This window comes from Zonotrichia albicollis, chromosome 8 (assembly GCF_047830755.1).
Source record: "Zonotrichia albicollis isolate bZonAlb1 chromosome 8, bZonAlb1.hap1, whole genome shotgun sequence".
Lineage (NCBI taxonomy): Eukaryota > Metazoa > Chordata > Aves > Passeriformes > Passerellidae > Zonotrichia > Zonotrichia albicollis.
The window spans coordinates 30,599,166-30,612,790 of NC_133826.1; the positions used below are offsets into that span (position 1 = coordinate 30,599,166).

General features: G+C 55.6%; 2 protein-coding genes across 11 annotated transcripts in view; one reads left to right on the top strand and one right to left on the bottom strand.

Annotated features, from left to right (window-relative positions):
* Window positions 1-5,090: 5,090 nt before the first annotated feature.
* Window positions 5,091-12,268, bottom strand: SEC22B (SEC22 homolog B, vesicle trafficking protein). Its single transcript, XM_074546491.1, has 5 exons — window positions 12,049-12,268; window positions 11,709-11,818; window positions 7,882-8,042; window positions 7,420-7,566; window positions 5,091-7,084 (listed from the first exon to the last, which is right to left on the bottom strand). The coding sequence occupies exons 1-5, from the start codon at window positions 12,265-12,267 to the stop codon at window positions 6,930-6,932; spliced, it is 792 nt and encodes a 263-aa protein (XP_074402592.1). The 5' UTR covers window position 12,268; the 3' UTR covers window positions 5,091-6,929.
* Window positions 12,269-12,424: 156 nt separating this feature from the next.
* PACS2 (phosphofurin acidic cluster sorting protein 2) overlaps window positions 12,425-13,625 on the top strand; it is a 77,516-nt gene continuing 76,315 nt past the window's right edge. For 5 of the 10 annotated variants that reach the window (XM_074546498.1, XM_074546494.1, XM_074546495.1 and 2 more), the window contains exon 1: window positions 12,426-12,656. In XM_074546498.1, coding sequence (XP_074402599.1) covers window positions 12,529-12,656 — 128 coding nt within the window. In that variant the 5' untranslated portion in view covers window positions 12,426-12,528. Of the gene's footprint in view, window positions 12,657-13,625 lie in introns of all 10 variants that reach the window. The other 5 variants (XM_074546493.1, XM_074546496.1, XM_074546497.1 and 2 more) reach the window with 2 other exon arrangements.

Genomic DNA, 13,625 nt, shown 5'->3' on the forward strand with positions numbered 1-13,625 from the left:
AGGCTTTGCTCCCCTGCTGCAGCTGTGGGGAACCTGCTGATTGCTCTGCTCTCTGTGCTCATGGTGCACATGGACTCAGCTGCTCGTGAGAGAAAGCGTCCCATGGCAGCTCTGTTGGGGAGATAAAAGAGCTGTGAGCAGCCACCAGTGGGTCCTCTGCATGATAGAGGCTGGGAGTGACTGAATCTGGATGGACAGAGTGGATTTTGCTGTCAGGAAGGTGAGGGCCAAGCTTCCCTGAGCTGCCTGTGCCAGCAGGGAATGCACAGAGCGGAGCAGAAAGAGGACAGGGACAGGTGCCCCACTGTGTCCCCACGCTAAAGTCCCTCAATTAGCTCCCCATTATCTTCATGATCCTGTTGTTAGGCAATAAATCCTTTAGGAGGAGTTAGAAATGTGTTTGAGCATTGCTTCATCTTCATGCAGCCCTAGCACACGCCACCTGAGCCCCAGCTCCCCACCCAGGGAAGACACTGGAAGTGGAGAGCTCTGCAAGGTTTCCTGCAGTCCTGCCTGGTTCCTTGGAGAAACTGCTGATTTCAACAGCTTTGTATTGGCTTGCTCAGAATAAATTGTGTTTTCTTGCAGTAATTTTCAGTGGCATTGATGGTGGTTCAGGCATTCAGACCCCAGCTCAGCCCACACTCCAATGCCTGCCTTGCATCCCTGGTTTTACATGTTGTCCCAGATAAACTTTGCCTTTATCCCAGACAGCCTGCCCTGATCTGGGGGTCCTTAGGACAAACATTCTTGAATCAAATGTTCCAGCTTTCTCCTTTGTGATCAGGAAAGCTGGAACCCCATTAAAATGGCAGCTGGTGGTGTTTCACAGTTACAAGATGTCAGCAGCCAAGTGGTTTAAGAAAAGCAGGAGGGAGAGAGGCTTCCAACAAAATCCTCAGGGCTGGCAGCCTTGTGCCTGTGCTGCAAATAGCTTGTCCTGTGGCTCATCTGCAAACTCTTAACATCCACATGACTTGGCTTATGCCATGATTACCTTACCTGCCAGCCAGCCCGTCTTAAAAAGAAGCAGAGAAGTGCAAAGGCATTCCTGCACCAAGCCCTGCAGGAATGCTCTGGGCTCCCTGGTCCCTGTGCTGCTAATCCCAGGGGAATTTGTACCCTCTGCCTCAGCTGCCTGCTCTGCAGCCCCTGGAGAATTTAAATTGCAGATGGAGCTGCGCAGCTTTGACCAAAGTTGGTCTGACCTACAGAGTGGCCATTAAGCTCCAAAATGGCTCTGGGCAGCAGTGGAAACAGGAGAGGGATTTGTGGTCACCCTGGGGGTCACAGCCAGCCCTGCAATGACGCTGGCACCATGGCGTGGCCGTGGCTCAAGGAAGGGGCTGCAAGGGGCTCATGGCTTGAAGGGGAGAATATGAAACCCCAGTAAATGTCCTGAGGTATCACACACACCTCAGGGCCTCCAGGCTCAGGAGCCACAGGTCCCAGTGCATAGGTTTGACGGTGTTCACAAGGGTTCTTGGATGAGGGAAGAGATGAGGATCTGACTCCATGTTTCAGAAGGCTTGATTTATTATTTTATGATATATATTACATTAAAACTATACTAAAAGAAGAAAAGGTTTCATCAGAAGGCTAGGCTAAGAATAGAAAAAGAAAGAATGATAACAAAGGTTTCTGTCTCAGACAGAGTCCAAGCCAGCTGACTGTGATTGGCCATTAATTAGAAACAACCACACGAGAGCAATCACAGATTCACCTGTTGCATTCCACAGCAGCAGATAACCATTGTTTACATTTTGTTCCTGAGGCCTCCCAGCTTCTCAGGAGGAAAAACCCTAAGGAAAGGATTTTTCATGAAAAGATGTCTGCGGCACATAGGATTTGGGGCTGCTGTAGCTCCTGCAAGCACATTTTGTTCTGCTCTTCTATGCAAATCCTGTCCCTGCTGCCAGTCGGGGGTGCCCCAGCTGTGGCTGGTGAGGAGGGTGCGCTGCTGTCGGGGTGCTGTGCCGCAGTGGGGCTGGGGAATCCCGTTTGCAGCGAGCATGGCAGCGTGCCAGGGAAGCTGAGGGCGCTATGGTGGCCAGAGAACTTCTGCAGAGTGAAGAGGAGAGGAAAAGACAAAACAGAGAAAAAGCAGGGACAGAGGAAACAGGTTTATCGTCCCTCTGCGGGGCGCTGGGGCACAGCACAAGGGGTTTTCTGTGGCAGGATCCAAAATTGCACTGGGTTGCTGCATGCAGCCACGAATGGGCCCTGGGAAAGCCTCGTGGCCGGGTCCCACAGCCCCACTGGGGTGGGCAGGGGAGCAGGGACTCCCCAACTTCTGCTTTGTCCCCTGCAGTGGGTTTGTGAGCTCAGACGTGAATGCAGCAGCTGGGAGCAGCCGTGTGAGCTGTGCAGGGCTCAGAGCTGTGGGCAAACCCCGGGGCAGCCCTGCAGGGCACCCAAACGCTGCACAAGGCAGGGGAGAAGGGGACAGGCTGGGCAGGGGAGGTGGCACGGCTGGTCCAGAGAAAGCAGAGCCAGGAATACATCTGGGCAGAGGGGGCAGAAGTGCAGGAAGTGCAGGAGGGTATCTGTTGGGGAGAAGTCAAACCCCACCTCTCCCCAGTGCAGGATGCTCAGCGACCCTCAAAGAGCTCAGATTGGGGTGACCAACAGGGACAGAATGTGAGGGGTCCCAAGTCCTGCCCCAGGGCTTGCTGAGTGCTCAGGACCAGCCCAGCTGCATCGCTGGGACAGGGAGATGGCACAGCTCCGGGTGCTCTGGGGCAGGATGTGGCACTGGCTCTGGCACTGGAGGAGGACTGGTCCCACAATCAGCTGTCCCCAGCCAGCTGCCAACCCAGCACCCCACCCCCGGAACAGCCTTCATTTTTGGGTGGCAGAAAATCGACATCCTCCTTTCCAAAAGGTCACACTGAGGCGACACAGCAAAGTGTGAGGGGCAGAGGGGACCTCCTGAGCCCTCAGCCCGGTTCTGTGGGACATCCCTCCCTGGCCCTGGTGGGATTCAGAGCCCTCCAGAGCTGTGGCAGCTCACACTGGCCACACAGGGAAGGAGAACAAGGACCAAGGTGTTGAAAGGCTCAACTTCAAGCCCTGCCACCCTGGCCATTGCTGTCCAAGCATTTCGCTGGTGTTGAGTGCTCTGGGCAGGTGCTGCAGGCACAACCCCTCATATCACTGGGGCATTCACCCACGGCAAAACAGCTTCCAGAAACCATGGGATCCCAGAGAAAAAGATGCTGGAATTGGATCTTTCTCAAAGCCTACTCAAAAATGGGGTTTACAAGTGCAAGGAGCTGCTTCAAAGCAGAAGCAGCTGGTGCCCAAGTCAACAGAGAAACCAAAACCCTCCTGGTCCCAGAGTGGTGCCAGTGCAGAGAGCAGCCACAGCCTGTGCCAGGTGAGACCTGGTTTATACCTGACACGGTGGCTGAAGCACCCAGCCAGCTTTTGCCATCCTGCTGCACTCCTCCTCTGCACTCCTGCCCCGCCCATGGTAGGTTTGGCAGCATCGGGGAACCAGCTCTGCCTGTCTGCTCTCGCTGTGTCAGTCAGGGAGGAAACCTGTGTACCCCAGTGGGCAGTGGGGTACACAGCCCCTGCTCCCTGCAGCAAGCATGGTCCCCAACAGCACAAAGACACCCAGGAGTGCCCCGACCTGAGCTGAGGGGTGTCAGCAGCCAAAACTGGCAGCTTTTCACCTCCGTGCTCACACGGTGAGCAGAGCAGCTCCCAGGACACCCTGCACGGGCATTTTTTCTTTTGCACTCTGCCTGTACCCCGTGCCAATATTTCCCCAGTGGCAATGGGCACGCTGTGGGAGGGAGAAGGGAGAGCTCAGCTCAGCTCTGCTCTCTAAACCCACCCAAGCAGGGGCTCAGGTGCTACAGAGCCACCAGGAGTTTGCTCTGCTGCCACTTCCCCTGTGCTGCCCCACACGGGACAAAACCCCTCGTGTCTGCCAGGCTGGGGGGACAGGTGCAACAACTGGGGGATGCCCAGCGGACAAAGGCTGTTCAGAGCCTCTGGAAGCACAGGGGGATCTCAGAAGCAGGAATGGAGATGGGAAAGGCGCTGCCTGGGAGGTGACAGGCAAACGCTGCCAAGGAAGTGTCGTCCCAGCCACGGGGCCCGGCTGCACGGTGCGATGAGGCCGGGGAGCCCCGCTTGCTCCGGGAGCCCTCGCAGGCATAGCCCCGGCCTCACGGGGATGGCCAGGGCATGGCAAGGAGCTGGGGGTGCCCTGAGGAGGAGCTCCCTTTGTGTCCGCAGCCCCGCGCAGGCACTGCCACCTGCAGGCAGAGCCCCGGGTCGGCTCCGGTCCTGCCGGCACCGCGACCCCCGAGCCCCAGCAGACACCGGCCACCGTCCCCGGCAGGGACTGGGCACTGTCCCCAGCAAGGACCGGCCACCGCACACCCCCGGCAGCGAGCCCCTGGGACCCTCCCAGCCGAGAGCAGCCGACATGAAACGCACGGAGAAAAGGGCAGCGGCTTCTCCGCCCCTCTGCCCGAGCTCACACCCGGCTGCGCAGGAGGCGCAGAGCCCAGCAAAGCAAAACGCTGTTCACACCTCCTTGCACGGAGCAGCAGCAGCATCCCTACCCTGTTCGAGGGACTAAAGGCGGCTCCGCGTTTCCAATTGCCCGCAAGGTGTTCCCTGGAGGCCCAGGCTGGCCTGAGGGAGAGGAGGACTCCTGTCACCCCTCTAGGCAAGCGGCACTTACAGCTCCATGCCCTGCTCACGTTGGCACAGCCCACGGGGGACACACAGCCCACTCACTCACTCCCAGTTTGTGCTGCTTCTCGTGCTGCCCCTATGAACAGCATGGCCACAAAACTGTCCCCATACAATTCTGCCAGTGCCGAGGAGGTTTCCTGGCAACAGGCAGAGATGTGCCAGCAGGAAGAGACCCCTGCTATAACCAAAGCACAGCTTCTGCAGCAGAAAATGAGCAAGACCACGTCTTTCAACAAGCTCTGCCTCCAAAAGGGAGCCCTTATATCCCAGGTGGTTCCATCTATGGGGTCTTCACCCTGCTGTGTCCCTGGAAGGAAGGTAAGATCCCCCAGGGTCACAGGAACGAGACACAGGACACTCCAGGCTGCAGAGGGGATTTTTCAGAAGCATTTATTTCCCTGCTGACACTGGGGCTGCAGAGGGCAGCTGCTCCCTGAGCTGCCCCGTGCTGCAGAAACATCACCCCTCAATCACAACAATCCACGGACGGTCGGTGTCTGAGCCAGCACCTCCCTTACACAGACCTACATCACTGGGACATTCACCTCATAGGGACACCACTTAAAATCATTATAATAATTATAATAAAGCAACCTACAAAGTAACACTTAGAGGCATCATGCAGAAACCGGATTGCTTTAGACTATGTGGCAGCTCAGAGTTGCTGGGTTCATCGGTGGACGAGTGCTTGACTGCATTCTGCCAGTCCAACAAGGTGCCAAGTTGGGCAGCATTCCCAGACAGGACAACAGCTGTGCTTCCCATCCCGTGGCAGGAAACACTTCCAGGTCACAGTTTGTACATCCAGAACTACACAAGGTTATGTGCTTGTAAAAGGTGCTGGGAAGCCCTGACACTTCCCTTCTGTGACACCACCTGCTTCCTCTGCCAAGGGGCAGACATTTGAGTGCAGCAGAGTGCCCGAGCTGTGGGGTTTCTTTTTTCTCTCTCTCCTTTTTCTTTTTTTTGTAATAAAACCAAAATCTGCTAAAATGTTATTCTCAGCACAGGTGGACCAAAAAAAATTATTAAAAAAAAAAAATCACATTACACTGGTGATATAGAGATTGGCCCATAAGAAAGAAGAAGCTCTATACTATTGCCCCATAATGAGTTTTTCTTCACCTACAGTTTCAACTTCCCAAGTGAGGTAGGGAGAAGGTGACCACGGGAAAAGAGGTGGTGTTCCTAAAGGATTTCACGGTTTGGAAGTTATCTTAACCTTCATGTAGTGTTCTTTACAGGAACACTGCCTTTTCTTCACAACAACATTCAGAGTTTTGGTTTTTTGGTTGTTTTGGGTGAGGGAAAGAGGGAGAAAGAAAACAAGGATCCCAGAGATGAAATGCTGGCAGTTTTGACACATTTTGGAAGGAAAGCACAGTTATAAAAAGGAAGGAAATAATGTAGTGAATCTGCAGCTAGAAGGGAAAAATAGAGTGCTGACATAGTTTGCACTGTGCCCATTCCAACAGCATTGAATTACACACCCTGTTCATGTGGAAACATACTGTCACACACAGCTGTCAGGAGAGGGAGAGTGGACACTTAGAAACCTGGAATTTAATTTTGCAGAACCAGTTAATGCAGAAGCCTTCCACTGGCCCTCCTAGTACTGGACAGAATGTGTTTTAAGGCATAGTTTAACATCCATTTCTTCCTAAAGCAATTTAAACAAGCCAGGATGTCAGACACAAAACACTCAACAGGTATTCTGACAGAGGTGAAAGCTGGTTTATGTACAGTGAAATACTTGCCTGCAAACAGGGGAGTCTTGAAAAAGAAAGAAAGAAAAAGAACTGCAGACCCAGATTCTAAAAAAGCAAACATTACCAACACAAGGAATGTTCATTAGAGTCCAGTTCCCACTAGAGCTACTCAACAGGAGGATGTACAATATGATTATGCTAAACAGCACTGATTGACTGATCGCAGAGTGCCCCGGGAGGGGGAAGAACCTTGGGAGGCCAAACTCTGCAGTATCCCAGTGCAAACTGCCTCAGAGGAAAAGCCTGCAGTCAACAAGCCTTCACACCTATTGCCAGGCTCCACTAAGAGATGCAGTAGCCAGGTGTCACCTAACAACTCCAGGACACTCCTGCGAAGGTGATGGTCCTGTGTGGATTCTAATGCACATCCCCCATGAGCAGTGTCCTGCACACATTCACCTGCCAGGCCACTGGCTTTCCCTCTTCCATGGCTGGGCCAGCTCACAGCCACCAGAACCTCACATAGACAATGAGCATGATGAAGAACACGGCTACGGCCGCCAGCTTGGCGTACGTGGAGCGCATGTTCAGGTACTTGGCGTCCTGGCGGTACTTCTTGGACAAACTGGACAAGTTGTTGGCCTTGGAATCAAGAGCTGTTCAAGGGAAAGGGGAGAGGAGTTAGGATTAACTGAGCATTCCCCAAAGGTTACATTAAGTGTGCAAGTTTCTCTTGGCAGTGTGGCCTGTGCCCCCTGTGCCAAGGGCTTGTCCTGCTGGGATGAGAGCCCCCCGAGCTGGAGAGGGGCTGGTGTCCCCCACAGCAGCACCAGCACCTGCCAGTTGGTTCAGAACACAGCTGATCCAGCTGAAACACCCACTGGGCTCACTGCTTTTCTCAGCAGGGTCAAGCCTTTCCCTCAGGACGCTCTGCCCACCCAGCTGTCCCAGGAGACAGCACTGTGTGCCAAACCCTGGCCACTCCCAGTACCTGACAGGGCCTCTCCTCGCTGTAGGACCTCCTCAATGTTGGCCACCATAATCCTCTGCACATCCTGCAGCTCTGTGTTGATGGAGCCCAGGTTCCTCCTCGCCCGGCTATCAATGTAGAGCTTCTTGGTTTTCTGGATGTAGGTGTCTGGAAGGAGACAGGGCTGTCAGGGGGAGTCTCACCTAGCACAGAGCTGCCTGGCTGCAGGAGGGGAGCACTGCTGGGACAGCCAGAAGACTACATGCAAATATTCACTGGAGTGAGGCCAAGAGACTAAAAGCAGGAAATCTGAATTAATGGACATGCACCACTTCCATATTCTCCTGCACAGAACACCCGTGTCTCTAGTGCCAAGGAGACTTTGAGCTGTCAATTCCACAGCACAAGCTGCAGAGAATCCCATGGCTGCAGCTCCCTCCCAGCAAGAAGTTTCCTGACTAGCCACAGGGAGAGGGACCTCACCAAATTCAATGAAGGAATAGGGCCTGGAGACTGTTGGAACCTTCTTGCCATGCTGCTCATCAAACTCTGAGTGCAAGTCTTCCAGGTATGCAAAGGCCAGTTTCTTGGGGAACCCAGCTTCACACAGGACCAGGTAACACACTCCTTTCTCGATGATGTAGCTAAAAGAATGGCAGACAGAGCATTAATCAATCAATTTTGAACCTGTCCTGTCAAACATCACCCTGCACACCTTTATTCCTATGAGGCAATGAGAGCTGGGTACAAGAACTTCTGCTTTTCTAAGTCTGGATCAAGTATAAACCTTTCTGCAAAGCAATGGCTTATGTTTTCTTTAGCCAAAATAAATTTTCTTGCAGCCTCAGCCCCTACACCCATGCCAACAGTCCTGGGCTTTGACTTCAGCTGAACAAAAGCTGGCCTGTGAATAACATTAGCTTAACAAAATACCAGCAACAAGAGAGTTGTAATTTTGGAGAATAAAAAGAGAACACCCTGCAGTCAGGAGGAGGAAGCACAAGAAAGTTTGCCAGCAGAGTAGAGGGGAAGGTGGCCAACATATCTCTAAGTGGCAGCACAGCCAAGCACCCGAGGCCCACAATGGAAGCTGAGGCACTGAGATGAGGAGGCACACACAGGGCTGGGAAGGCACCCAGTCCCTGCCAGCTGTCCCTCCCCGTTTCAGAGGGCTGCCTATCCCCTTCCTCAGCACCACCAGCCTGCTGGAAGGGAGCTGCTGTGCACAGGCATCACCACAGGGGCAGCTGGGGAGGGGCACTGCTGCTAGCTGGGTGCTGGTGACCTTACAGGCTCACCATGGGTGGGTGTGACCGTGCCAGCAGCTCTCCAAAGCACACAGTGACACTCCTGCTGCTGTGTAAAGCTGCTTGGTTTGCCCCCCAGCTGAGGGCACACGGGTCCTCTTCTCACCCACCACCAACCCTGAGATTATTTAGGCTTCACTTTGTCACTCTGCTGCTCCACATTCCTAGCTGAATTTTCCTCTTCACTTAGCCAATATAAAAATAAAGGCTACAATACTCCCCCAAAAGCAAGGGGGTGGAGGCAGTAAACAGCCCTGTAAACACTTTTGAATGCTTATCTATATTCTTCAGGGTGGAGTGAGAATGCTACTTTTAGGTTACCTTCCTTTGACTTTCTGCATAATGCCATTAGGCATTAGTCTGGTTAGCATAAAGATTAGCAGTGTATTAAAGAAATGATCCAGTCCTGAGGGCACTGTAGTAAAATAAGCAGCTTAAAATTTTGTTAATAGACACATCAGGCTTACAAAACAACTTCACCCCACTCTCCACTGTTTTTCCAGATACCCCAGCAGGGCCATGTCCTTTAAATCCTTTAAATTAGCCATCCTCACCTTGTTCCTGGGCTCAGGAGTATCCATTCCTCCTGCCTCTATGTGAACCCTGGCAGCCTTCAAACAACAACAGATTCACCCCAACCAGAAGAAGAAACTGCAGCTGCCATCATCCATTCCACAGCATTTCCCCATGTGCCCGTGGCCTTTGGTCCTTGTTATGTTCCTCAGCTTGGACTGCATCACTTCCCTTACCCCTGGAGACCTGCTTGCCACATTGGGGTTGCTAAAGATCATCACCCAGAGCTTGATTTAGCCACTGCCATGATGAGTAAGACTTGAGCAAATCGACAACCAGTGTCAGAAGGTTGAATTCTGGCAGCACTGCTGGGGCAGCACTCTCCAGGTGAGAGCACTCTGAGGAACATGTCCCTGTTCCTGCTCTGTTTATCTCTGCCTGGAGCTCCTCAGCTGCATTTCCCACTTGCTTCTTTCTCCCTGCTGTGATATTCAGTGTGCTGGGTTAAAGTTGGTCTGTCAGCAACACAGGGAGCGAGCTCACCTGGCTCTGCCCCAGATTCAGACAATTCTGCCAACTTCAGACCAGAGTTCCTGCCCAGCTGGGCCTCTCAGTTTCATCCTTTGTGTGCACCCCCAAGCTTCAGCACAGCATCTGCCTGCATGTGCTCACACAAGGGGGGACTGCCACTGTTAACTCTGCTCAGAGTGCAGCCAGCAGGCCTCCTGTGATCACACTGGGCATTTTGAGAGAGAAAAGCTTTATCCTGGTAACAGTGGCAAAGGCCAAGGGTTGCTTTGAAATGACAGGTAGGAGTCACTTCAGCCATTCATCAGGCAAAGGTCACCTGCTCACTGACAGCACAGCAGAGCTGCTGGTGCTCCTGTACCTGCACAGCCCCAGGGCTGCTGCTGCAGGGCTGACACAGCTCCTGCAGCTGAAACCTTGGCACAGCGTTTGGCAGAAATCACCCAAGGGCTCACAATTTAAACTTCAAGCTTCAGCAAGCCCTCCCTCCTCTCACAGCTGCTGCCAGCACAGCCACACTAAGAGGCTTTGATTTCCTGGGCAAGTGTTGCCACCTTGCCAGACATCTCCCTGCTTGCATCATGGAGGTAACTCAAGAAGGGATTTACTGGCATCTGCACAGGCTCCTTCCCAAGACTTCACTGCCAGGCAGAGCTACACCCATGCTGTGCCAAGGAGACACTCAGAAACGAGGCAGCTTTTAAATTCTGTGGAGATTTAACTTGAGAAAAAGCAAGGGGAAGAACAGCACTTAACTGCAGCGACAACACCCAAATCCAGCAGAGATAAAGGTGGCCAGGCCAGTCAGGGCCATCCTCTGACACTGTAACTCCCTATCAAAAGCAACCAGAAGCCCAGAGAAAAGATTTTTTTATAAATCTTGTCTCAGTTAGCAGACAAAAGGCAACCACAGGAAAAGCATCCCCCAAAACCTCACGGCTTTTGTCAGAGATTGCCCGTCCAAAAAACTCCTGTTTTCATCTCTTCATGCCTCTGAACAAAGGGTCAGGGTGGGAGATTTTGCTCCTGTTGCTGGAGGAGAGGCCCAAAGCCAACCTTGCCCTGCATTCAAAGGCCACCTCCCCCTCACAGACACACACCCTGTCACTGGAGCCACCTGTCACAGAGGGATCCTGCTGGGGGTGGCACCGTGGGGATCCTGGCACAGCCCTGCCACAGCTCTGCCTGGAGAGCTCACCCGGCCCCCGAGCCCTCCAACAGCCATGCCTGCCATGGCACAATGCTGATTCCCAGGAGGATCCTGGCTGGGTGCTCGGGCATTGCTCTGCCAGGCAATGGCATGGCACAGAAAGAGGCATTTCCCGCTCACACACAAGCTTTGCTGCCTCCCAGCTCCCCCTGCTATTAAGGAGTAAGAGTGTCTGACCTCTTCAAGATTTCCTTATTTCACAGCCATGCTCTCTTGCAGGAGTGCTGCTGGAGAATGCCAAAAGTGCTTTTAAGTCAAGAGCTCCCAAAGAGTTAAGGAAATTAATTAAACACACCCAACAAATCTAGCAACAATGAGACTGAATTCGCTGGATGAGAGAAAGAATTCTGTCAGGTATTAAGACAACAATAACAGAAATATTCAGAGATGCTCGATGTGCTTGTAATGCACAAAAAGCTGAGCTCTCACAGGGCACAGAGAGGGCAGTCCTGGCCAGCAGGAGGGCACAGTACACGGCTGTGCAAGGACAGATCTCTTTAAAGACGAGACACAGGCCGCCCAGAAGATGCAGTGAGGGCACAACAGAGAGGAAGGCAGGGAGGGAACAGAACCTGCGCTGGCAGAACCACGAACCGGGATGAGAACCCAGCGCCAGACACCTGTGCCAAGCAGTGCCAGCTCTCACACTCTCCCTGGGCAGCAGGGCTGGCAGCAGCCCCGTTCCCAACAACCCAGCCCGGCTCCAGGCGGGTTCCCGGGAGCCGCGATCCCGCGGCGCTGCCGGTACTCACTGGAAAGCCATGGCTCCCGCCTCCAGCGTGCAGCGCGTCGGGGACTGCTCGTTCAGCTTGCGGAAGAGCTGCTTGGCCTGGCTCTGGTACTGCTGCAGGTCGCGGCCTGACTGAGGAGGCAGGAGGGAGGGAGGAGAGCGGCTGCACGGCCGGTACCGGACACACCGGGGGGCTCGGGGCTACCGGCACCGGCCCCACGGCTCTGCCCGTCCCACCCGCCACCACCGCTGCCGGAGCCGCGCCGCTGTGAGAAGGGACTGCGCGGCTCCCGGTGGGTCGCCCCCCGCCCGCTCCTCACGGACACACCGGGCCCTCCCCGGCCGCGCCCCGCCGGCCGCACCTGCTCGTCCTCTTGCATGGAGGCGGCGAGGGGGAGCCCGTCCGCCACGCGGGCGATCATCGTGAGCAGCACCATGGTCGCGCCCGCTGCCCGCCCTGCCTGCCTGCCTGCCTGCCACGGAGCCGCCCGGAAACTGCCACCGCCGCTTCCGGTGCGCGGCCGCCGCGCCGCCGGCACTTCCGCCCCACCGTGGGAAGGGCGGCCGCGCCGTGCGCGCATGCGCCAACGTGAGACCACGCCCCCAATATAGCCACGCCCCCTATAAGCAGACGCAGCCCCTCCGCATGGCCACGCCCATCATGCTCCGTGTGACCACGCCCCCTCGGCAGCACCGCCCCGTTCCTGCCGCGCCAAGTAAGCCCCACCCATCTCCCCTGCCGGCCCCGCCCCCGGCCCCGCCCCGTGACGCGCCCCCCGCGGGCGGGGCGGGGCGGCGGCGGCCCGGCGCGGTGGGCGCGCGCCAGGGCGGCGGGCACAGCCATGGCGGCGGCGGCCGAGCGGAGCCGCCTCAGCTTCCCCGGCGGCACCGGGGCCCTGGGGCGGCCCGTGCCTATGAACCTCTTCGCCACCTGGGAGATCGACGGCTCCAGCCCCAGCTGCGTGCCCAGGTAACGGGCGGGCGGGGGCGCGGACCGCACCCCCTTTCCTCCGCGGCTGCCTCCTGGAGCCCGGTTCCCATCACCTGTGCGAGCCTCCCGCAGCCGCTGGGCCCTTCCCACCCTCGCCGCTCCCGCAGTGACGGGCACGGCTCCTCCCGTGCCTTTGGGCTGGGTGGCGGTGCGGGGCTCCGGCGGAGGGCGGGGGGTGCTGCCGTGTGTCCGGTGTGCGGGGTCACCTTCGCCGTGCGTGTCCCGCAGCCCCCGGCGCGGGATGGGGCTCGCCGGTACCGCGGTGCCGCCGCCTTTCCCGGGCAGTGCCCGCAGGGCTGGGCTCGGGTGCGCATCCCTTTCTCGGGGTGGTTCTGCGCCCTGTGCCCGTGTCCCCCCGTTCCCCTGCTGGGTGTACACACGCGGCCGTGCTCCCTGCCCGCATGGCAGGCATTCCTCTCAGTTTTTAGAAATTTTGCGCTCTTCAAGCCTAGCTCAGAACAGAATGCCTCTACGGATTTAAACGTGCCGGAGACAAATCTTTGAAGCGCTCCTCTTTATCTTTGTTTGTTTGTTTTGTTTTAAACGAGGACGTAGCGAGCGGGCAGAAAGGAAACAGTCATCAGGCTGACCTGGCAGGAACGTGAAGCTCTGCAAGCTTTACAAACCCCCCAAATCCCTCTGTCTGCTGCGCCATCCACACGGCAGGCTGGACTCGGTGGCCATGCCCCTGTATTGCAGGGACGAGTAACTATCACAAACACTATCGTGGGCAGGAACAGAGAGGGGCAGAGGCAAACCTGAGTCCTGCTATCGCAGCTAATCTGGGTTTATAGCAGTTTATCTGTGCTAGCAACTCCTCAGGCAGCAACTTTTTCAGCTTGTGTCTCGTTCAGCCTTTCCTTTCTGCAATGGGAGATCTTGGAAAGGCTCTGGCACCCGGGGGAATGTGCCCCTGTTCGAGGAGTCCCTCTGCTGTGGAAGTTGTCA